General features: G+C 42.6%; 1 protein-coding gene and 1 long non-coding RNA gene across 8 annotated transcripts in view; both read left to right on the top strand.

The window, feature by feature from the left end:
- LOC143378484 (dual 3',5'-cyclic-AMP and -GMP phosphodiesterase 11) overlaps positions 1–3,628 on the top strand; it is a 348,802-nt gene extending 345,174 nt beyond the window's left edge. For 5 of the 6 annotated variants that reach the window (XR_013088274.1, XR_013088275.1, XR_013088272.1 and 2 more), the window contains 2 exons: positions 345–667; positions 907–3,628. Coding sequence is in view for 1 of the 6 variants with exons in the window: in XM_076830260.1 (XP_076686375.1) it covers positions 345–518 (174 nt within the window). In the remaining 5 variants the exon portion in view is untranslated. Of the gene's footprint in view, positions 1–344 lie in introns of all 6 variants that reach the window. The other variant, XM_076830260.1, reaches the window with a different exon arrangement.
- A 14,470-nt stretch (positions 3,629–18,098) lies between these two features.
- LOC143366238 (uncharacterized) lies at positions 18,099–19,415 on the top strand. Of its 2 annotated transcripts, none has more exons than XR_013084703.1 (3): positions 18,099–18,310; positions 18,405–18,585; positions 19,128–19,415. It is a non-coding gene; the product is annotated as an uncharacterized LOC143366238 (long non-coding RNA). The 2 variants fall into 2 exon arrangements; XR_013084702.1 differs by having other exon boundaries at positions 18,405–18,711.
- The last annotated feature ends 4,332 nt before the right edge of the window (positions 19,416–23,747 follow it).

Here is a 23,747-nt window from a genome sequence, read left to right as displayed (position 1 = left end):
AGGGAACCCGTCCCCGATCTGGCATCTCAGATGCCGAGTATAACCTTCTGGCGTGCACGAAGGAGCGCGCTCCTTCCTTCACTCCGGCGTTCACGTACTTTTGCGTGGCGGCCGGCGTGTGGTGCGCAAGACCAGACGCAAGAGCGTCCGTGTAAAGGGCCCTAACGAGAAAAAGTCTACAAGCTATAGGCCAGAAGACCAAAAAGGTCAGATGACTTTAACAGGCACCTAAATTCTTACACATTTTTCCTTTAATAGTCTCTTAATCTAAGTCCCTACTACGATCTATTATCGAAAACTAACTAGTAGAGATAAGATAAAATTTGTGAATTTTCTTTTAATAGGCATTCACTTTACTGTCGGAAAAATTGGAACCATTAGTTGATGGTGTCAGACAGAATAAACAACATTGGCTTGAGATCGCGGAATCTGGGTCTAAGCCAGACAATTGCACAAATCACGACAGGACGCCGTCGATATCTGATAACGAGGAGACCAGCGAGCAGGCGGACCAATAATCATTATGTCGACGAGAAGAGAACATGCGAATTGATAGTTTTTACCTGCTTTTGGAACGGAGAGAACGGCGCGATGTCAAAAGGAGCAGATGATTGTCACTCTGAGAAATTGGAAAATGGAAAGCTCAGCACCTTTGTCTCGATCCATTGTGAGTTAATTTATTTATATTAATCACTACGAAACATTGACAGTACCAATGATTCACGATCGCAATCGCAGGGAGAAAGAATACTTCATATTCTTTTATGAACGCTTTATATTCCGAGGAGTCACTTAGTCTCGATTATTTATGAGTTTTTTCTTTGCGTGATTCGAAGTTTCAAATTTTAGCGCGACTAAATTGTTGTCCAACCACTCGAACATCTTAAAAAAGAATATTGTTTCTAGCGAGATTATCCTGTGAATTTTACGTTCGCCATTGAAATAAGAAAACCCGAGGAGGCTGAAGGTGATTAGTTTAAGACGATCGAGGAGCTTCGTCCTCTCTTTAGAAATAAAACAGATCAACCCAGAGATGCTATTCTTGTACCTGATTGTATTGTACGTATACTTACTGTGGCAGAAGTCTGATGTCGAGAGAGGACGAAGAAAAAGGGCGAGCGTGTAAAAAAATCGAAGGGAATCACAAAAACGCGATGTTTTTTTCGCATTCGATTCTCATTGCAAATTGAAGACCTGCGGTCCATGATGTTTTATGTTTGAATACATCAATGCTATTGGGAAAAGTGAGCCTTATAGTGTACATCCTATAAAAACGTATTTTTTCGTATTCGTAAATATGCAACGTCGCATAATAGTATACTAAAGTTTTCTTTAAAAAATGAAGTAATCAATGCAATAATACCTTTGATTCATTAAAACGCATTCATTAATACGTTTTCTTCAATAATGACGTTTGAAGAAAGGGTGTGTTTCTTTTGAAAGTACGATTACGACGTCAAAAAGATCTTTAACTGAATGAAACAAAAGGAACGAAAAGAAAAGAATTGTAAATAATTACATATACATACGCTTTTCGCCTTTCGTTTTCTGTAGTCTTAATAACTTAACTGACACTGTCGTATTCCCACGTCCAGTCGAATTCATCTGGTTTGATGTAAGTGAATTTCTAGTGTCTGTGACCTTATACATATATAGGTTAACTGATCTTATATATAGAAAACATTGATACTTTTACCAGTGTATGGTGTGTTAACGGTGTTCTACTCCGTTAAAAGGAAAAACCGTGTGAATAATTTATAAGTTGCATTAGATGAATCTTAATGAAACGAATACCGAAATACGTTCATGTTATACACAGTTAACTCGTTCTTTAAAAAAGTTACGAAGCATTGTACCCAGGTCTTCAGTTAACAAGGCACATGATTCCTGAATAATAATATAGATATAGGTAAAGAACTCTTGAATCTGTCTTGGAATTGCATATGCACGAAAATTCTCTCCGCTTTCGTACTGTTAAAAATCGAGTCTTGCGTGTAATTAGATTGTATTCGTAAACCAAAGTGTATATTTATACATCAAGCTAAATCGTGATCTTTGTTACTCGATACGGTAATGATTTTAATTGTCTGTTGTACGTGCTAATTAATTAGTGGTTAGCTACGACAGGAGTAAATGAAAATTTAGATATGTATATTTGTTGTTTATTTTGCTTTCTGTTATCGTAAAAGTTTCGTAACACCACTTAGATTGGAGCGATCGTTTTCTTCTTCGCACAGTATTGTCGCTTTTTTATTAAATAATATTTAAAAAAAAGGGTTAAGGAAAAACAGAAACTACATTTCTATGATTTTAAGTCGCTACGAAAACTTTCTTCATGTGGTAAGGTCACGTTAATAATTACTTAAGAAATTTCAAATAAAATAATGAACATATCAGTGACATTTTTTATGCCATAAAATGTCGATGATTTACATAAAATATTGTAGGTATGTATGATAGTTACAATTAAGCGACGATTCCGATGTATCTGTTGGGCATTCAACTTGTGAAAATGAGATGCGTAAGAATTCGAATAAAAATTATAATTCTACAGTACTACGTCGACAGTACACTATACAGTATTTCCTCGTTAGCGGCTCGCTGGTTGGGATCGGCGTTGAGCCCGTATCGTGAACAGAGCCCTAATTCCGAGTGTTCGTTTCTCGCTTCTTTCTGGCCGTAGAGGGGAACGAGATGGAACACTGCGTGCGCGGCGAGCGTGCGCGATGGTCGCAAGCGCTTACCGTGAGCAGGAAAGCCGCTTCGCAAAATCTTGACGCAGGCCTCGCTCACGGTAAGCGCTTGCGACCATCGCGCACGCAAAGGACAGAGTGTCAGGCGTCCGAAAGACGGAGCGAAACAAAACATCAACGCGTCGTCTGCCTCGTACCGTCCTCGCTCGCTTTCAGTGCCTCTCGCTCGCTCTCGCCTTCGCCGGACAGGATTGAGACAGATGTGGAGGGAATAGCGAAAAATCCGTATCGTGTACACCAAACCGAGCCCGTAACGAGGAAATACTGTACTGTCTAAAAATTAGGGTGAAAATGCTAAAAATCATCGATGTCGAAAAGAAACGGATATTACCGTTCCAATATCCTTTCTCATATTTAAAGTATTGTTTTATATCGTTTTTCTTATTATTTATCCCATCAAGCATTTTTTTCCTGCGTTGTATATTATGAACCGATTCATGAATGTTTAAAAAATAGAGACGTAGCTTTGCGAAGACGGAGACCATCAAGCATTTGTTCGCGTGTGATCGTTACTTATAATAATAGTCCGTATCCCGTATGTTCCTCTTCAATCCTTCAAGAGTCTTTTTTGTAACTGTCGAGCGTCTCCTGTCGATTTTATTGACTCCACGACTGGGAGGAAACTGCAAGAAGTGTGATAAAAAGTCTGCATGTGTATGTGCGTGTGAGTATGAATGTGTATATTACAATTGCGGGTGAGTGTATAAGAAAATGTTACTGTGTACAGTTTTCGTGTAAATTATTGATACGTCAAAGCGGAGATGTTTAGCGTATCTGTCGTTCACCGTTATGATTAACATATAGTATGAGAGTCATATATTATACTGAACAATATCTAATATATTAAAGCGAGACTAAATTATGTGATACACGTATAGCTTGTCGTGTACTTTATTCCCTCACATTTTATTCCTATTCTACGCGTTAACAGTTTGAGTTGCAACAGGGTGTTTTTACGCAAACAGATTTCCAGTCACTGTCTGGTTGACATGTTATTGCGTCGATATCTTTTGGAAAGTATCAAAAGCATTGTTTGAGAGTTCCCAAGTGTTAACTTTGCAAACAAAGCGAGCTCAAACGTCGCGTTGCACCTGGCCGTGCCGAAAACCACATCCCCTTGTCTAGCAGTCGAACCTAAATGATAATTGAGTTACTAATGTTACGTCCCTACTTTCTAGTTTGCGAGAATTACGGGTTCTAGCACGATTCGGGCGCACATTTAGGAAATTGATTTACTCTTCCGCTTTTGAGCAAGTCGTGGGACTTGTCGCTCTGGGATAGTTGAGAGTTCACATACGATTTGTCGGACGGGGACTCGTCTGGTTCATAGGGGCCTTAGCAATTAACGCAATGTGTCGATTATAATTACCTTACAAATCGGTAGGTATTAGCTTCCAGACCACGGGTGCCTGGAGTCTGGCGTCTATCTCCTCTACGGAGTTGGTTTTTTGGCGGAGCTCAATCGCCTGGAGACACCACAATCCCGTGTGTGGTTGGGGTTGTGATTTGCGAGATGCTTAGGGTGATACTGGCTCCCAACAGCGAGGGAATTACGGCTGGCCCATACTTATAAGCTTGAGCCAAACGGGCGAAGTTGATTCTTTCGGCTGGCGCGGTCAGTCCTGGCCATTACCCCTCTCTAGAAATGGAATTTATTCGATTTCAGTTAGTTTTATCCGCTTGGGTCATGTTTTACATCTAATACCTGGTGACACCGCCTGTAGGTGTCACTTTTAGTGGGTGCAAATCACGATTTATTTTATCATGATGTTCGATTAATAGGTTGATTTCTAGGAAGATGATAATTCCAGAGTTAGAGGTAGGGTGTTAGGAGAGATAACTCTCTTCTGTAATTTTCACACCTTTATTTTCACTTTCTGTGTCTTTTTACACCTTTTACATTTGAATTTGAAGTAGTTGGGAAGCGGTTAACATAATAATGACTTTTAATAGAATAATGATAAGTATTATAAGAATAATAAGAATGCGTCCCGCGGGTGGTAGGTCCCTTTTTATAGGGCTTCCAATTACTCTATCTCCAGGATTATCACATGACCAATTGGGCGGTGGGAGATTTCTTTCCATCGCGCTACCCGAGAGATTTGTTTACAATTTGAATAACTGCAGAATTTGAGATATTGCGCAACTATTTCGGTGTCCTCTCCGTGATTAAGACGCATTTCTGCTTTTATAGAAAACCCTCAATAGCGTCAATGGTTAGGCGTTTATTTTTAATTAGTTATTAAATATTTTCTTTATCGTTTACGATTTACCCTGTACTATCGGTTTCGTACACCTTACATACTACGGGTTGAAGTTACATACGTCGATTCCTTACTGAAGCTAGATTTACGGGAAATGACGGGAGGGCAATCTTCTGGCGATGATCAGGAGTACAGATCTGCGAGGATGTCGACTGCGTTGACTGATAGAGCCCTCTGTCTCACACTAGGCGTCAGCTGGAGTAGTATTGCAATGGGGATTCTAATTCAAATTTGAGTTTCAAGGTCATGATAACCGACCTTGAAATCCAAATTTGAGTTTGAAAATTTGTTTTTTTTGCCGGCGGGCGGCGGCGGATGACGTCATAGAGATGGCGGAGTGGTGGGGGGTATAGCGCGAGGAGCAGATATCGATATCGAACCGATCTCGAACCGATACACCGAACTGCATCGAGGAGGAACCGCGGGTGAAGGTGCTACTCTGGAGCGTGGTACAGACTGTCGGTAAGGAAGGAAATATTAATTTTATGATATTAATATAAATAAAAAATCTTTTCGGGGCGACGGGGCTCGAAAACCCAAGACCTCCGCAGTACGAGTCAGCCGCCCACCAACTCCCCCAAACGCCGTCTCTCTGACATTAGTCACACACACACACACACGCACGCACGCACGCACGCACGCACGCACACACACACACACACACACACACACACACGGATGGTGTCGGATGATGTCGGAAAAGATCGGCGTTTTACATACCACGTATTCGAGGGATGGGAGTACGCCAAAAGAGTTAGGCAGAGATACCAAACCATGGTATCAGTCTTAAAAGCGCACTCTAAACTGCACAAAGTCTCAAATCGCTGTAACGTGTTGCGCGGAAAAGACATATTCCATTTATAACCATGGGAGAATTCGCGCAAGTAGAACGTCAATTGTTGGATCAATCTGCACGATTGATTTCACGTGAAGAGTACCTCGCGTGGGAAGAACGGTGCAACGAGTGCATCTAATCGTTGGAAGAACACAGCCAAGTGAAACGCCCGCGATTATCGATCGGTGTTCAGCAATCGCTGATTACTCGGATCGCGCGGCTCGAAGGATTAAAATATTCGTTGCGCGGACGTTTCGTGCGCGAAGGTGCCGGACATTCGAGCACAGGACTTTTGTGGCGCGAAATAGACACTGCGTTCGATAGTCGCGTATTAACTGGTGCCGTGTTAAATTTGAACTCTATCGAGCCGCGCAACTTCCTCCAGGATGCGGAGACCATTGTGCTGGAGCATGTGCGGGGCGCTTTGAGGAAACGTCGAAGCCTCAAAGTGAACACTGTGTTCAACGGCGAATTTGTGGCGGGGGACAAACATGCCTGTAAAAGCATCAATACCCGGAACTGCGAACTCTTCGGTACATCCGATCTACAGGAGTGGTACCAACGATGTGTCATCGAACCCACCCTGGCATCGTTGGAAGTGTTCCAGGAACGCGACAGCGGATGGGCATTGACGAGGATTCTCAACCTAACCGTCAACGTTAATAAGTACAATCCGCTGCGTGTCGGGTGTCACCACAAGTTGCCGCGGGAAATATTGATGAAAAAAGCGACAATTAGCGTGCGATCCGAGGATAACGCGTGTTTCGCAATGGGCAGTGGTCGCAGCTCTCCATCCCGCCGAAAGAAACCCTCATCGGCCAAGTTCATATCCACATTATACATTGGTGCTAAATCTCCAGGGCATTGAGTTTCCAATGTCCACGAAGCAAATTGTAAAGTTTGAAGGGTTGAACAACATCTCAATCAACGTCTATAGCTTCGAGGAGAAGAAGAAGACGGAAAAAGGGTTGACAATCTTTCCACTGCATCTCACCAACCACAAGAGAGATCAGCACGCAAACCTGCTCTACATGCCAGAACAGGGGGACAGCAATGTGGGACACTTTGTGCTGATCAAGAATTTGTCGGTGCGTATATAAAATTATGAAATATTGAAACGTCCCCATGAAAAAATTAAATAAAAATTTGATTTTATAGGTGTCTGCACTACTTTGGATCCGCTGAGAAGTTGGAGGCCCACACAGTGGATTGCCGAGAGATGAACGACTGCGCCATTCTGCTGCCTAGCCAGGACAACAATTTGCTCAGTTTCGATGGCTACGGCAGAAGGAACGACTCCCCTTCGTGGTGTACGCCGATCTAGAGTGCATCCTAGAGAAAACGGAGAATGTCCAGAAGGATGCGGGGGAGCACAAATTGTGCACGTACCAGAAACATAAGGTGCATAGTATTGGCTATTATATGCATTGCTCGTACGATGCATCGTTATCAGCATATCGATATCATCGTGATGTGTGGATTGCGTTTCTTGGTTCGTGAAAGAGCTGAAAATTTTGCGGATTTTGCTAAACCCATCCTGGCCAATAATGTTCCCATGGAAAAGTTGACGAAAGACCAGTGGAGGGCATTTCACAGCGCGAGCATTGCCACATTTGTGAAAAGCCATTCGAGGCTGATGATAAACGAGTGCGTGATCATTGCCATCTATTCGGACGGTTTAGAGGCCCCGCACATTCGAAGTGCAATTTAAATTATAAAAACGCGTTTTACATCCCAATAGTTTTCCATAATTTATCCGGCTATGATTCGCATTTTATTATCGAGGAAATAGCTACCGCTTTCGAAGGCAGCGTTGACGTATTGCCCATAACTAAAGAAAAATATATTTCATTCACGAAAAATGTCGAAGATACGGCTGAAGAATCAGACTCGCTAAATTGTATTAAATTGCGATTCATCGATTCATACAAATTTCTAAATACCAGTCTCGAGAAATTAGCATCTTTTCTTAGCGCACATAAATTAAAAATTTTACGATCTCAATTTGAAACAATATCCATCGAAGATTTCAATTTATTGACGCGAAAGGGTGTATTTCCGTACGAATACCTTGATTGCGCGAACAAGCTGCAGGATCCATGTTTACCACCGCGCGAATCATTCTACAGTTCGTTAACAGGTGAGACTGTATCCGAGAGCGATTACGCGCAATCTCAAGAGTTACGGATTAAATTCCGCGCATTATTATACTTTACCTGGCTTTACATGGGATGCCATGCTAAAACATTCCAAAATTATGTTCGAATTGCTCACAGACGTTGATATGGTCATGTTTATCGAACGCGGTATACGTGGCGGTTTAAGCCAATGTTCCGGAAGATACGCACAAGCCAATAACAAGTACATGTCATCTTACGACGCATCGGAACAGTCATCGTATTTGATGTATTTTGACGTGAACAATTTGTATGGATGGGCAATGTGCTATCCCTTACCATACGCCAAATTTCAATGGGTCGAAGATGTCGCAAATTTTGACGTGTCTTCGATCGCTGTCAATTCGCCCACGGGATACATTCTCGAGATAGATCTGGAAAACCTTCTTTATGTTGCTGTATACGGTGGCTAGCAGCTTGTCGGCGATCGCAGGGGTAACATCGCAAGGACGCATTCCGATGGTTTTATGTTTTCGCGCGTTATACTCTGCAAGTAGACGCGGTAGCGAATAACACATATTGTTCTTCAAAGTTCGATTGAAACGTTCTACGACGGAGGCCTTCATCACCGAATACGTCGAATAATGATTAATGTCGTGCTTTTTCAAGAGTTTCTGCACATCGGTGTTGTAAAATTCTTTTCCTTGATCGGTTTGCAAATTTTTCGGATATCGATCTCTAAATATCTTTGCAAACGCTTTAATTACCTCAGCACCACTTTTAGTCTTGAGCGGCAACGCCCATGCATACTTGCTCAACACATCGATGACGGTGAGTATGTAGTGGTGACCCTGGTTGAATCGCGAGTATGGACGCATTTCTACAATGTCAGCTTGTCACAGATCGTCGTATCCACGTACTATGACGCGCCTCCGAGGAAAATGTCTTCGAGCTGGAGCGTGCAATTCCTCCACAAGTTGTAGCTTCTTGTGGCCATGGTTTTCTTCACTCATGGATTTCGATAATGGTTGCATGTTTGATCACAGATGTATCTTTGCCACGAATGATGCGATAATTATCGTGTACGTGCATTATGTTGCTCTCCACCGCCCCAAGGAAATTCTGGACAAGTTCAACCGTCTCGCATGATTCTCCTTCGCATTGTTGCTGCGGGATAGGATTCAATGCTTGCGATATCTTTTGAACGCTGTTTTGCAACGTCAGCATATCTCTCTGAAACGCGACCAGCTTCATCTCTAATTCTTCCTGCTGCTCTCTCAAAAGTTTAATGCTCTTTTCCACATATAGTTTATTAACGGCATTTGTGTCGGCCACCGGCTGAGCTACGCGTCGTATCTTGCGCGATTTTGCATCAAAGTCGGCACCGGTCACGCAAAGAGCGTTATCACGCATATAATTTCGAAGCATGCCGCTCCATTTGTAATAGTCCATTGTAGCTGCTCCACTCTTCGCGAACGATACCCCAAATTTGTTGATCGGCATCTCGACGCATACAGTGCACATCATCGGCGTGCGGTTTAATTTATAATGAGGCCTGCCTCACGGAGTTCCTCTATAATCGATAGAATTTCGTTGCCGTGCGAGTTGTTACCCGCCTGACGCGACGCTTCCAACAAACGCAATCGATCCACCAGCTCGTTGGGATCATCCCAGTGCACATAATCGATCTTGTTATCGTTTATCACCATGACTCGCGGTGTCCTTAGACCTTTCCCCGCTTTACTGGCCAATACACGGGGTAGTAGTGGCGCAATTACATGTTTGTACTTGTATCCCTTGTTACCCAATATGGGATTTTGTGCGCTATGGCCACGTCTGTGAGCATTCGTCATCAGCAGTATACATTTGTATTTTTGTTTATCAGCATCTGTGTATATAGCATCATCGGGAATTCTCTTGAAAATCAGTTCGTACAGACCGGGCGTTCCTCCATATCTTACACCGTCTATGATTATATTATCATCCTTGTCCATATCGAAAGCCTTATCCCCCAGCATCATTCCACTACCACCAAAGTGTACACCGTACACATAATCTATGGTTGTATCCCTATCACCACTTAGGATTGCGCTCATGTATTTTTGTCCCAGCGGACCAAAACGTTTCTTGCCCCTCAGATGTTTAGAGTTGCTCTCTAATAGATGCTGCAAGCGACTCATCGGCAGAAGTTTCATACACATCTTCGTCATCATTGGTTGTGAGCGACTGTACATCGGGAAATGTATTTATTGACGCAGGAGGAACCGTGGAATCGTTTGATGGGACATTCAACCGTTTCCGCTTCGATTGAACTGGTGTGGAGGTTACGAGCGAATTTTCCAATGACATGTATGACTGTTTACTATTTCTTTTACGCGATGCGTTCTATTTCGGCCGGATTTTTGTTTTAGGCGTTAATGTTTCAATGCTCATACTCGTCGCAGGTGATATGTTAGCTTCTGTCTCAGCAGTATTTTCCACAATATGTTTTAAGGGCTCGGTAATAGATTTAAAGTATCTTTCCAGCGCGATATCTTCATCCATCTTGTCAGTCTTCAAAGACTGATGTTTCCTGCGAATGGATTCGCTGGTTTTTGCAATTTCCATCGCTATTCTCTCGCGATCCTTAATCTCCTGACTACTAATCATCATTGTATCGCAGACGTTGCTTTCCGACCGACGTGTTGACGACGATTGAGCATCTCATGGTACCGCAAACTCGTTAAATCCCTTTCTATAACGTCCATTGGACATCGCGCTATCTTTATCTATCACCATGAAACCATACTCCCGCTGCCAACAATTACGACACAAAGCGCAGAAATCCTCGTAAGACATATCAGTGTTTACATGATCGTTGTACACATGTTTCAAGTTGGTACCATCCTGCTTAAACAGTATCAACAGATTCGCATTGTCGCGTATAAGATGTTTGGGAATCTTTGCATACGTCTGACAGAGATAGAAGCAGTCAACGTTCGAGTGGCGCCCCATTGCAAAGTATTCCCTTATCGTTTCTTGCTTGTCGCGTGCCACGTCATCAAAGATAAAAATGGAATTCGGAAGCGATTCGCTCGGTGGGATGACGCCACTGTTATTCGAAAACGTAATGTAGCCAATTTCATCTATCGGAGTCAATAAATTCTCCAAATACTTATATTTTGGCTGTTGCAACGACTTGGAATACACGTACACGTTCTCGAAGCACACGCCGTGAGGACTTTCCAACAAGCTGACCAGCACGTTGGTCTTTCCACAATTTGATGGGCCACAAATGAGGCAGCGTATAGTGTTTGGTACCATGCTGCCGTGTTTGCGTCTTGTTTTCGAGGACATCATTTGCGATTTATCATCAAAATTTGTCACGCGTATCGTCACAGGTTGTCGCACGAATCGCATCCTCTCCATGAACTGCGAAAAATGATTTTGATACGTCGAAGCTGCAGTGTGCTCTATTTATAGGCTCGCGCCGGAGCAAAACAGCTCATTATTCAAAATGCTTCTGATCCTGTCGGATAATTGTGATATTCGAGACCTAACCGCTGAGCAGTTGAAATATGTACCAAAGATTATTCTACTGCGAGAGTTTGGCAGACACATCGATCAGTTGTGGGACAGACTCCCCGAGCATATAAAAGCCGATTCTGAGGTTCAGCAGTATCATCGGTGCTTGGAACATTATAATCGCCCTTGGCAGCGAACGCATATCGACGGTCCAGCACCATTGATTAAAAACTGCAGCGAATGTCGCCGAAGAGAGTAAAGAAAGGTTGTGGCCTGTTAAATCGGGCGATAAACGCGTTACCTATCGAATTACATATTCCGGGATATCAGTTTTGTGGTCCAGGAACTCATCTGGCAAAACGATTAGCTAGAGGCGATCGAGGCATCAATCCGTTGGACGCAGCGTGTCGCGAACACGATATTGCATATTCGCGTAGCAACGACCTCGGTGAAAGGCACACGGCAGATAAGGTTCTCGCTGACAAAGCGCGAAAACGCATCGTTGCGCGAGACTCGACTCTGGGTGAAAGAGGTGCTGCTACAGCTGTTTGTGCAGCTATGAAAGCTAAGACGAAAATCGGAATGGGGATGAAAATAAAAACCCGCAAAAGGACTGTAAGGAGAGCATCGCAAAAGCGGACATTTCCGGTGGCAAAACAAGGTGGCATATTACCACTTCTCCCGCTACTAGGTGTTCTCGGATCATTAGCCGGTGGAGCAGCGGGGATCGCCAAGGCGGTAAACGATAATAAGGCGGCACAACATCAGCTGCAGGAAATGCAGCGTCATAATCGCACCATGGAAGGTCGCGGACTTTATCTCGCACCATACAAGCGCGGACAGGGAATATCGAAACGAAAAAAAAAACGCCGAAAAGACAATAAAAATGCCCGAGGGCGTAACTAGAGATGCGCAATTGAGGGAGTTGGCAAAACGTATGTGTATTCCATTTTTTAGAGGTGTTTTTATGCGCAATGCACTACCTGTTGGATGAGTACGTCGAAACGAGAGCGGTATCGTGAATTTGGACAATGTCGAGGGACCGGGGGCTCATTGGGTGGCGTATGCGAAGAGGGGGCGTCGAGCTGTATACTTCGACAGCTTTGGCAATCTTCGACCGCCTAAGGAATTGGTACAATATCTGGATAAAGATGTCGTGAAAATCGAATACAATCACGCGCCTTATCAGGAGTACAATCAGAGCAATTGTGGTCAACTATGTCTACGCTTTCTACAAACGATTGGCCGCAAATTTAAGGATTGACTTCTCACCACTTTGATTCAGTACGAGTCCAGTCGTACAGCTTGGAATATGTCGTTAACATTCACTCTAACCGGCAAGAGTAGCACCCTCGCGGTGAGCTACTTTCCACCCATAGATTTGAGGACGATGATTACGAGCTTGGCCTAACAACCCTTGAAACTTACCATACAATACCCAACATCGACTCGAGCAACGATAAATTCTACTTCACCACAAACTATGAGACCAACAGCAGCGTCGACACCAGCCATGAATACATTACGATTCCCCACGGTTCATACGAATTAGACGCCATTGCCAAGTATTTGAAACAGCGATTACTCGAGCGGTATCCTCAAAATCTCGATGGCACCAATGCCAACGATGGCGGCGACAACGATGAGTATCCTATAGTGTTGCGCCCCAACAACAACACCATGAAAAGTGAGCTGTACTGCTCGTTCATTATAGACTTTACGAAGCCCAATAACATTGGATCGTTACTGGGATTCTCGACGAATCGCGTATTAGAACCGGGACAGTGACAAGAATCGGACGATTCGATTAATATCATGAATGTGAACATTATGTGCATAGAATGTAGCGTGACCGCTGGCGCGTACAGCAATGGGAAGCGCGTACATACGATACATGAATTTTCTCCCAGAGTACAGCCGGGATATAAGATATCGGAAACGCCCGCGCAGATTATTTACCTTCCAATTACCACACAGGTCATTTCGGATCTAACGATACGCGTTGTGGATCAAGACGGACGGTTGCTTGATTTTCGAGGTGAAGAGATTACCATCAGACTGCACGTACGACGACGCCGATGATAATACATGTGGTGCGGCCGAATGAGATGCTTGTGTTGAACGACTCCAGAAACACGTTTCTTCCAAACGAAATTGTTTGCAACAACAACAACAACAACAACAAGAACAACAACTGCAACAGCTCTGATTACGCTAAAAAGAAGAGGCTCAGTGCTGCGAACATTGCATTTTTGAAATCGCTGGGATTCATTGTACGCAATTAAGTTGAAAAATGACCGACATTCTAAGCATTGGCGCGAAGCCGACGTTTGGATACAGCGATGAGATAAGAATACCTATACAGCAACAGGATTTATACACATTACCGTGTGAAAGTTTCCTCTACCTGGAGGGGAAATTGTCGATAAATAAGCCGAATGATGTATCAACGGTGATGTTGGGAAATAATTGCATGGCATTCATATTTGATGAGATTCGATACGAACTGAATGGTGTGGAGATTGATCGCAACAGAAACGTTGGAATAACTAGCACGCTTAAAAACTATGTATCGATGACATCTGATGAAGACAAAAATATGGAGAATGCGGGATTGGGCTTGAAACGGCACGATGAGCTGATAGTGAAAAATCATTTCAATTTTTGCATCCCGCTCAAATATTTGTTAGGATTTTGCGAGGACTACAAACGCGTGGTTATTAATGCGCGTCACGAATTGATTTTAATACGATCGCGCAACGATAATAATTCTCTAATAGGATCGCCGACGTTGGAACCAGAAATTGAATTACTTAAAGTGCAATGGCGGATACCTCACGTGACGCTGAACGACGTTAATAAGCTGTCGTTGCTACATGCTTTGGAAAGTGGACAAAACCTGAGCATTAGTTTTCGCTCGTGGGATCTGTACGAGTATCCTCTCTTACAGAGCACGACCAAGCATTCGTGGGCCGTGAAGGCAGCTGCAGAGTTAGAGAAGCCGCGATACATTATCTTTGCTCTACAGACTGCTCGAAAGAATGTGATGACTGAAGATGTTACTCGATTTGACCACTGCAAATTGACCAATGTAAAACTTTTTCTCAACTCGGAATTTTACCCGTACGATGACATGAACTTGGACTTTGACAAGAATAGGCACGCCATCTTATTTAACATGTATACGCATTTTCGTAAATCGTATTACGGACATAGTTGCAACGAGGCATTATTCACCGTGGCCCAATTTTTGCAATTTGGCCCCCTCGTGGTGATTGATTGCTCGCAACAAAATGAGTCGATCAAGAATAGCACCGTGGACGTGCGCATAGAATTTGATTGTAAAGAAAACGTACCTGCAAATACTACGGCCTACTGTCTGATTCTGCACGATCGAGTAGTTGAAAACAATCCGCTGGCAAATGTGGTGCGCAAAATCAATTAAATTACTGCGCTACTTGCCCGCCCTCTCCTGTACCAAATTCGTACAAAATTTCATCGTGAAAATCGAGATGCTTTACGAGACAGACCGCATTCTCCAGTCTGTCTTGGAAGCGAACGGACCTCTAAATTGTATCGATAATGGCCGTACCAACATTCGTTGACCTGCAAGGGTTCATCATCGATGGAAGATTTGTCGCGAAGGAAGTGGCTATCCTACGGAAGGGAACAATTCTCTCGCACTATATTTTTGGAAGTTCGATGCCACAATATCTTCTTACAAAATCCGACAAATCGAGCATCCGGTGGTTGGTGGCAAAACATCATGGACTACGTTGGGAAGATGGAGACGTTCCGTACAGTATGGCTAAACAGCTAATTGTGAAAGCTGTAGCCGATGCGATCGACGAGGAAGATGACACACCCCATGTCGTATATGTTAAAGGGCTGCACATACGCGATTGGCTCGTGGATTTCCTCGATGAAAATACGAGAGCGGACGTGATCATCGAGACGCTAGACATTGACTACGAGGATATCAAATCCCTAAATAAGCTAAACGTAGTTAATAGTCTGCGATGTGGCAGACACGCAAAGCACTGTGCCATGCAAAATGTATTTAAAATATTCAACTGGTGGTCTAAACGCCAGAGGAAATACACAAATAAAATGTAATCAATTTTTAATGCATAACTGCTTTTTCTTCACCCTCCTCAACCTCCAACCTTCTGCATGTACGCTAGATTAAGACGATAGTTGTAATTATTATGTACAAGTAGTACGATTCATGATCAACGCGGTACCATACATGTATGATAAACGTTTGATAGACGTTCAGAGTGGTACGTTAGGCGTTAAAAGTGGTATGATAGGCGTTCGATACCCGTTCGATAGATGTTCAAAGTGGTACGATAGACGTTCAATACACGTTCAAAGTGGTTCGATACACGTTCGATACCCGTTCGATAGATGTTCAAGTGGTCTGATAGACGTTCGATAGATGTTCAGAGTGGTACGATAGATGTTCAAAGTGGTATGATAGGCGTTCGATACCCGTTCGATAGATGTTCAAAGTGGTACGATAGACGTTCAATACACGTTCAAAGTGGTTCGATACATGTTCGATACCCGTTCGATAGATGTTCAGAGTGGTATGATAGGTGTTCAAAGTGGTTCGATACATGTTCAATACGTGATCAGAGTGGTATGGTCTAGTCGAATGATGTGCCCAAAGAAGAAGGGAAAGAAAATGCGTGTAAATAAGGAGAGGACAGTCAGTGAAGAAGAAGAAGATAAGTACATGGAGGAGGATGGTCAGCGAAAATGCAGGTGGCCTGTGATGAAGATGGCGAAGAACAAAGGCATCCAACTTTGCAAAGCTATGCATTTCTCGATTTCATCATTGGAGGGGGTTTTGACATGCAAGAGCCAGGAGATGCATCGAGACCAGTTGCATTCAACTTGTGACATCGGGCTGCAATAGTTTAATTTTTGTGTGCATCATTTTTATAAACAAAAAAAATGGGAATAACGCGGATTGCTCCGGAGTGTGACCCTGAGGTATGTACTTAACAATTTTTTTGACATTTATCGCGTTTAACCATTGATACCGAGTGAGATTAAAATCAGACGTTTGTATAAATATTATATCGGGGGTTTCTATGTTCCAGAACTCGCCACCCTCGTCACCCCCGTCTGGGGCTCGCCGCAGCCATCGCCGCCTGCGCCACCTTCACCGCTGTTGCAAGCATGTAATACTTTGCATTTTTTTTGTGCGTTTGATATTTAATATGTTTTGTATAAATATTTTATCGATGTTTTGTGTGTTCTAGAACATATATGTCATGATGCAGGCGCGGCTGGTGGAGGAGAATGTGGCGGGCCCCGCGATGGCGGCTCGGCTGCGGCAGCCTTGGCTGCCCTATCGGCGAGTGGGGCCACTGCGGCTAAGACGGCCGCGGTCCCCATCGCCACCGTCGCTACTTTTATATTTATATTCGTTTTTATTTTGTATTTTTTATATTTATATTTATATTTATATTTTATATTTATATTCTTTTTTATTTTATATTCATTTATATTTTATATTTTATATTTTATATTCATTTTTATTTTCTATTTTCTATTTTATATTTATGTTTATATTTATATTTATATTTATATTTATATTTATATTTATATTTATATTTATATTTATATTTATATTTATATTTATATTTATATTTATATTTATATTTATATTTATATTTATATTTATATTTATATTTATATTTATATTTATATTTATATTTATATTTATATTTATATTTATATTTATATTTATATTTATATTTATATTTATATTTATATTAATATTTATATTTATATTTATTTCTTTTTTCTTTTATATTTTTATATTGTAACAATATATATCTTAAACCTATATTATTTCTCCATTTCATTCACCCATCATCCTCCACGCCATCTAATTTTAAGATTCCGCGTTTCTGTGTTCATTTCATTCTTCGCGCTGCCAAGTGACATCACCCTGCACGGCCGTTCCAGAGGAGTCGAATTACGCGAGATCGCGCGATACGCAACGACGTTAAATCGGAACGCTTTGAAATACAGTTAGCTTTAGAATGCATGCGATTCTATCCCCTGTGTAGTGGTGTCTCTTTCCCTTCTAGAATTTTAACTTTAAAGTAATGCTCCGTCTCTTTCCTTCGAAGACGCGGTGTCGAAAAACGCCGATCTTTCCCGACATCGTCCGAAACAATTTCTGATGCATATTGGTTTGGAAAAAAATTTCTAGGACAGTCCCCACCCTGGGTTAGGTCTGAAAAAATTTTCGGGTGGGCCAAGTTCTGAAAGAGATTTTTTTTCGGGGGTCAATGCCTCCCTCTGAAAAATTTCCGACGGTGGGCCAGGTCTGGAGAGGCCTCCGCGGCGGTTCGGCCCGGACTGATCCCCTCCACGATTACGGCTTCCCCCACTCCGCGGCTCGTGCGCGCGCACCCGGTCTTCCTCTCCCCGCAGGCCCCATGGCCATGTTTCTCTCCGCCGCGCTCCCCCGCGCGCCCTTATCCCCCCCCCCGCCCCCGCGCTCCCCTCAGAGGACCTGGGTTGGAACCCGCCTTGCTATACTACTTTAGTTGTTCGTATCTTCGTGTCAGTAGTTCCGTGTCTAATCGCGTCACGATCTTCCACTTAGTGCGTGGATAAAGTGAATCCCTGCGTTATGTTTTGTGGGTTCCATTATGTATGGTTATGTTTCGCTGGCGGGCGCCGCCTGAGGATTTAGGCACTGCAGCCCGATGCACCTGTAATATGGAAGGTTGATATTCCTTCCTAATTTCTTTTCTATATATATATCGGCCCACATCGATCACAATGTATCCGGATGCGTTGAAAGCTGTAAGTACAATTACCTTTTCTTTTATTATCTCTCTCACTTCCTTGTATGCAAACAAAATTTTAATGTCTATTTCTTTGTCGTTTTTATTATTAGTGGTGGGCCAGACACCGCATAATTGGTTACGTGCACAACCGGGAGTAGTATAACTGAGCTGGTTCTAGACCGCTTTTGAGTTTTGAGGGAAGGGGAAATCCAAATTTGAGTTTGAAATTCTTCAAAATTTGTTTTGCGGGCGGTGGCGGCGGATGACGTCGTTAGTGATGGCGGAGTGGAGGTGGGTATAGCGAGAGACCTGATATCGAATCAATCGATACCGAATCGATATCGAATCAATCGATACCGAATCGATATCGAACCGATACCGAAAGTGCATCGAGGAGGAACCGCAGGGGCGAAGTCGGTAAGGAGGAAAATTTTAATTTAAGATGTTAATATAAATGAAAAACAGAAATATCTCGGGCGACGGGGCTCGAACCCAAGACCTCAGCGTTACGAGTCAACCATCTAACCAACTCCCCCAACGTCAACTCTCTGATATCAGTCTTTCCCGAATGATACATATGGCGAACACCATTTTCGTAGCGCGAACTGCAGCAAGAATCACAGATGCTTCGACGTTTCCGCTTCTATGCCCCATTAGCGTACCAAGACCCTATCGTGATCGATCATTTGCGTATAGATTTCACACGAATACACAGTGAACGAATTTCTAAAATTTCGGATAATAGTTCAGTCATATACACGTCTGAAGCTACGATAATTCAAATATTTAAATATGCTCGTTGTATTGACTACATGTTCTCGCGTTTTTTTCAGAAATTTTGTACTCCGTCACCAGTAAGTACGTCTCCTTTGTCAGCATTATACGTACCGCTACTACAACGACCGCGGACTACGAGAAAATCATTACCGAAAGCGACTGCTACGAACGATTGAGATTGATCGTTCGTGATGCATACCAGACGCCGGAATAGTATATACATCTCAATGTTTTTTTCTACATAATATGTTTCCTATATAATATATTGTCAATACTTTTTTCACACGATTATCTGTATTGTCTCATACCTTGCACGGCCCCTTTTGCGAGCGTGTTACCATGAATCGTTTCCATATTGACATTGTCGAAGAAGCATTCTTTTAATTTTAAACTAAATTTCTTAAACATATATTACAATCTATTTATTTGCCCGTTTTCCTCCTTCTCTCCTCACCGCATAATTCTAAGATTCGACATTTCAAAAAGTATTATATTTTGCTCGTGCGTTATTTGCGCCGTGAAAATGGTATCATCTCGCGCGGCTGTCACGGGAAACTCAGATTACCCGGTTGTATGTTTGCTACATATTGGTTCGCTAGATCGTTGATTAAAAAATTATTATTTCTCTACGTTGGGGGAAAAAATGTCTATTTGCTGCACCCTTCCATCGATAGCCGGTCAATGGGGGGGGGGGGGGGAGCGGTGATCGGCGCTTCACATGAGCAGGCAGGCCGTAACACGAATCATCGCAGAAAATCGCGGTCCCACCCGAGAAATGGCACTGCGATGTAGACTTCCCGAACACTATTATTTTACCGTCGCAATTACGCACGTGATTATATTGCTAAACATTATGGAAGTTAAAACACTCCGCCAACGCAGAAGTCGACAGGGTGTTATCCGCACAACGCGTCTGCAAGATTGGGATCAGCGCCGAGGAGGAGTCACAATGCCAAGTGACGCAAGGCAGGTTAAACTCTCCTAAACCGCAGAAATTTAGATCAACCGCCTGGGCTAGTAACTCGTCAATACTATTCAATGCCCGACGTAGGACGAGGTCGGTAATCCGGGCGGAAAGTAAACAGCGCCAAAGACATAAACCGAATCACCTATGGTAACATTCACAAAGACCTGCTCAATATTATCGACGGAAGGAAGGAGCTCAGTCGCACTCCAGCCTCTCTTAACAGCGATAAGGACACCGCCTCCTCGGGAGAACCTACTAGTTGCAGCGCACCTATCTTTTCGGAATATACTATAGTTATGTAGCCTGAATTCTGTGGAAGCAATATCATCTGTAAGCCATGTTTCTACAAATATTAATACGTCGTAATCTATATGATGCATCAAGACAGAGTTGCTTAGTTGCTGCAGTTTTATACGCAACCCTCTTACATTTTGGTAATAAACCAGAGGGGCTACTCGCGGTTTTTTGAGACAGTTACAGATCCTCTCCGAGCAATCATCGGTGTGCCGTTCCTATACCTGATGGCCAAGGTAGGGTCTTCCGAGAGGCGAAGTCGTTCCTATAGTCCCCGGAGGTGTTTCCTCTATTGCTCCGTGTAGTCCATAGCGATTTTTTCGGCGCCCTTGTATGTGTTTTTCTGGCGAATGATCGATCGAGCCGATATGTCCAACGGTAATGTCACTTTTATGGGCCGGACTTTACCCTGGCTCCTTTTGCCGATCCTCCTGACTGTTATGTTGTCATAATAGTTAGGAGACACCTGGTTTAGAATCGCCGCCACCTTGACACGGTCGACGTTGACGGTTGACGTACCGGGATCCGTTGCACCAGAGGCTTCTTCCAATTTAAAAATCATCAGGTTATTCTCCCTACTCTTCCTATCATGGACTTCAGCTACAGCCTTCTCAATTACATATGAGTCCCCCGCATAATCCCTGCCCCCAAGTCGTTGATTCTGGCCTCCATAGCGTCCACTCGTCCAGACAATGCACCGATCGAAGAGCCGAGCTTGTTGTTGCTTCTGCCTTGACTTCCCGCAGCATCTCGCATGGGCAGTTGGCGAGCTCTTCCCTGTATTCACTCCTGAGCTGGTCGCGAAACATGACCAACTCCTTACTGCGTCGAGCTCAGCAATGCATTGTTTGTGGGGGTGATACCATTGGGATCGGGCCCCCCTTCCTGAGAGTCCCCAGCACTTGACGGCCCGGACCAGGGAAATCGAGCACCTGTGCCTTCTTTACAGTCCAATAACATGCCGGCCTTCCACGGGTGTCCAGTGCGGCCAAGGCAGCCAGGGTGCGAGAGAACACCACAGCTTGGACAGGACAGAGGGTTCACCACTACGGCCTTACACCCTTTGCACAATTTCTTGCCCAGCGACGTAATAATACGCAAATCCAATTAAGCCAAATCCATTAAATCCAAGAAAAGAGACACACAGTAACAACACGAGCAAGCTGATCTGACACATCTGTACACCATACCAGCTGATTGCTGACCAAAAAATATGCATCAATGTGAAACCTTCAATTTATATAAAACTTGGTATCCCGGGGTTTTTGAGGGCGATGATTACAAATCTGAAGTCTGGATTACTAAAAACAAAATGGCTAATCCAAAGTGAAACAATAATCCGCGTTAATGATGTTGTGAGAGGTATAGGTACGGAAAAGTAAGGGACTTAAAGTTGGAGACGATTCATAATAAAACTAAAACTGATATTTTTACGATTTGTAAAAAAATATATTTCAAATTTAAATAAAATACGAAAAAGGCGTAATTAGTTTCTCTGACAATATGAGTACACTTTCATTATTTTGCGTTTTTAAATAATTTTTATTCATCGATACCTTGACTTTTCCTGGCCACGCCAAATATTTGACTTCCAGGCCGCGGACATCTAGGCAAATTTCTAGATGTTACATTTTATATTCACATTATTAAAATGTCCGCGATATGAGTAATGGAATGTGTGAACACAGCATTTCAGCTGTGTACATGTAGTTGTGTCATCTTAAGCGCAGTTGGAAAGCACCTTTATGTACTTGCAGCTTATTTTGATTTCACATCTTTTTTTATATTGATAATACTCTTTTCCGTCCTCGACTTTTTTATGTACTTGGCGTATTTTTTTTTTTTACTTTTTTGAAGTTTTTATGGGGATCAATTATACTGATATTTGAATGTATTCTTAAATTCAAAACATTTTCCTGAAACAAACGGTTCTTTAATAAATGACCAGGATAGCCCCGATTTCCTTTAGGAACATATAACCTTCGCATGATAAATACCTGCTTGCTGGTTTCAGCCGGTACATTCACGATATTTTTCGTAATCCCACAGACGAAACAGTACCTATGAGTGGAAATAATTCTAGCCAATGGCATCTCTATGCATTTTTTTCTTGTGCTTCCAACCATTTTTTAGGTAATAGTGTTTGAATATAGAGAGGTCCGCATTACGCAGATATAGAAAATCGTCACGCCGTACAGATGGGACGTGCGAAGTGCGGACCTGTCTATATTTAAACGTTATTAACTAAAAAATGGTTGGAAGCACGAAAATCCTATACAAACAGTAATTGTAGAAAATTGAATGCTCTTTTAATATTATTTGAACACAATTTCGGTAAAGCTTACCATTTTTGAGAAATTTTTCAAATTCAAACCACTAATGAATTCTAAACATTAAGGCCTAGTCGGCAGCCTTTCCTGTTGTCCGATTGCAATAATCTTTTTCAGGGACTATTTTTTATGAAATGGAACCATATTAAGGGGGAGCCTGGTGTAACTATCTGAAAATCGAGGCACTTTTTTGGAATTTTTTTTAAAGAAAGTATTATTCGATCTTTCTGAAACTTTCAGGATATTGTATTATCAGATTAAGGTAGATAAAAAATTGTATTAATAAAGAGCAGCAAATAACAGAGTTATACTGGCTTATGCCCAGTCCGTTGGCGACGCAATTGTTCCACTGCGGGCAACGTGGCGTCTACTGTATTCATCTGAAACCATAAATCGAACAATTTTTGTCTAGTTTATGAGTGCACGCACAAATCGTATAAATTCATAACTTTAAAGATGTAAAATTGAACAAATGGCGGCCTCTTGAAAAAAGTTCACTTTTTCCAACGAAATTTTGCCTTAAATGTGTAAAAAAAGGTATTTATTTAAACAATATCATTATACTAATAACTAAGCTCTGTGAAGAAAATGTTCACAAATATCCGTGCACAAGGTCATGTCGATTGGTTGAATATTTTTGGAGTTACATTGCCCGCAAATTATAAAACTGTCGTTTCGAGAAAAACACATTTCAAGTTTTCTGGTAACCTGGTGCTCCGTAGCGAAACCGGATATCTCCGCTTTAATTTTTCGAATTTCGTTTTGCGGCTTTGGAAACATATTATCGTGATCTTCAACTATTGATTTATGCAAAAAAAAATTCGATTTCTTTGCCCCGCTACACCAGCCCCCCCCCCCACTCCTTAAGGGGTGAGAGCAAAATAAATCGCAGGTTGAAAATAAGGACTATTGTTCGAAAATCTCGCGGTGGATGCAGATGAGGTTAGGTCGACGGTGAGAAGGTACACGTGACACAGGACGTAAATGAGATTAGTCGATTTATTAAAATATACATACAATGAGCACTGAGCGTTTGAGAAAATACAGAGTTCGTGTGCCTCGCGATTATATAAATACGCGAACAA

Source organism: Andrena cerasifolii, chromosome 2 (genome assembly GCF_050908995.1).
Source record: "Andrena cerasifolii isolate SP2316 chromosome 2, iyAndCera1_principal, whole genome shotgun sequence".
Lineage (NCBI taxonomy): Eukaryota > Metazoa > Arthropoda > Insecta > Hymenoptera > Andrenidae > Andrena > Andrena cerasifolii.
This window is presented reverse-complemented; position numbering and strand designations above follow the sequence as displayed.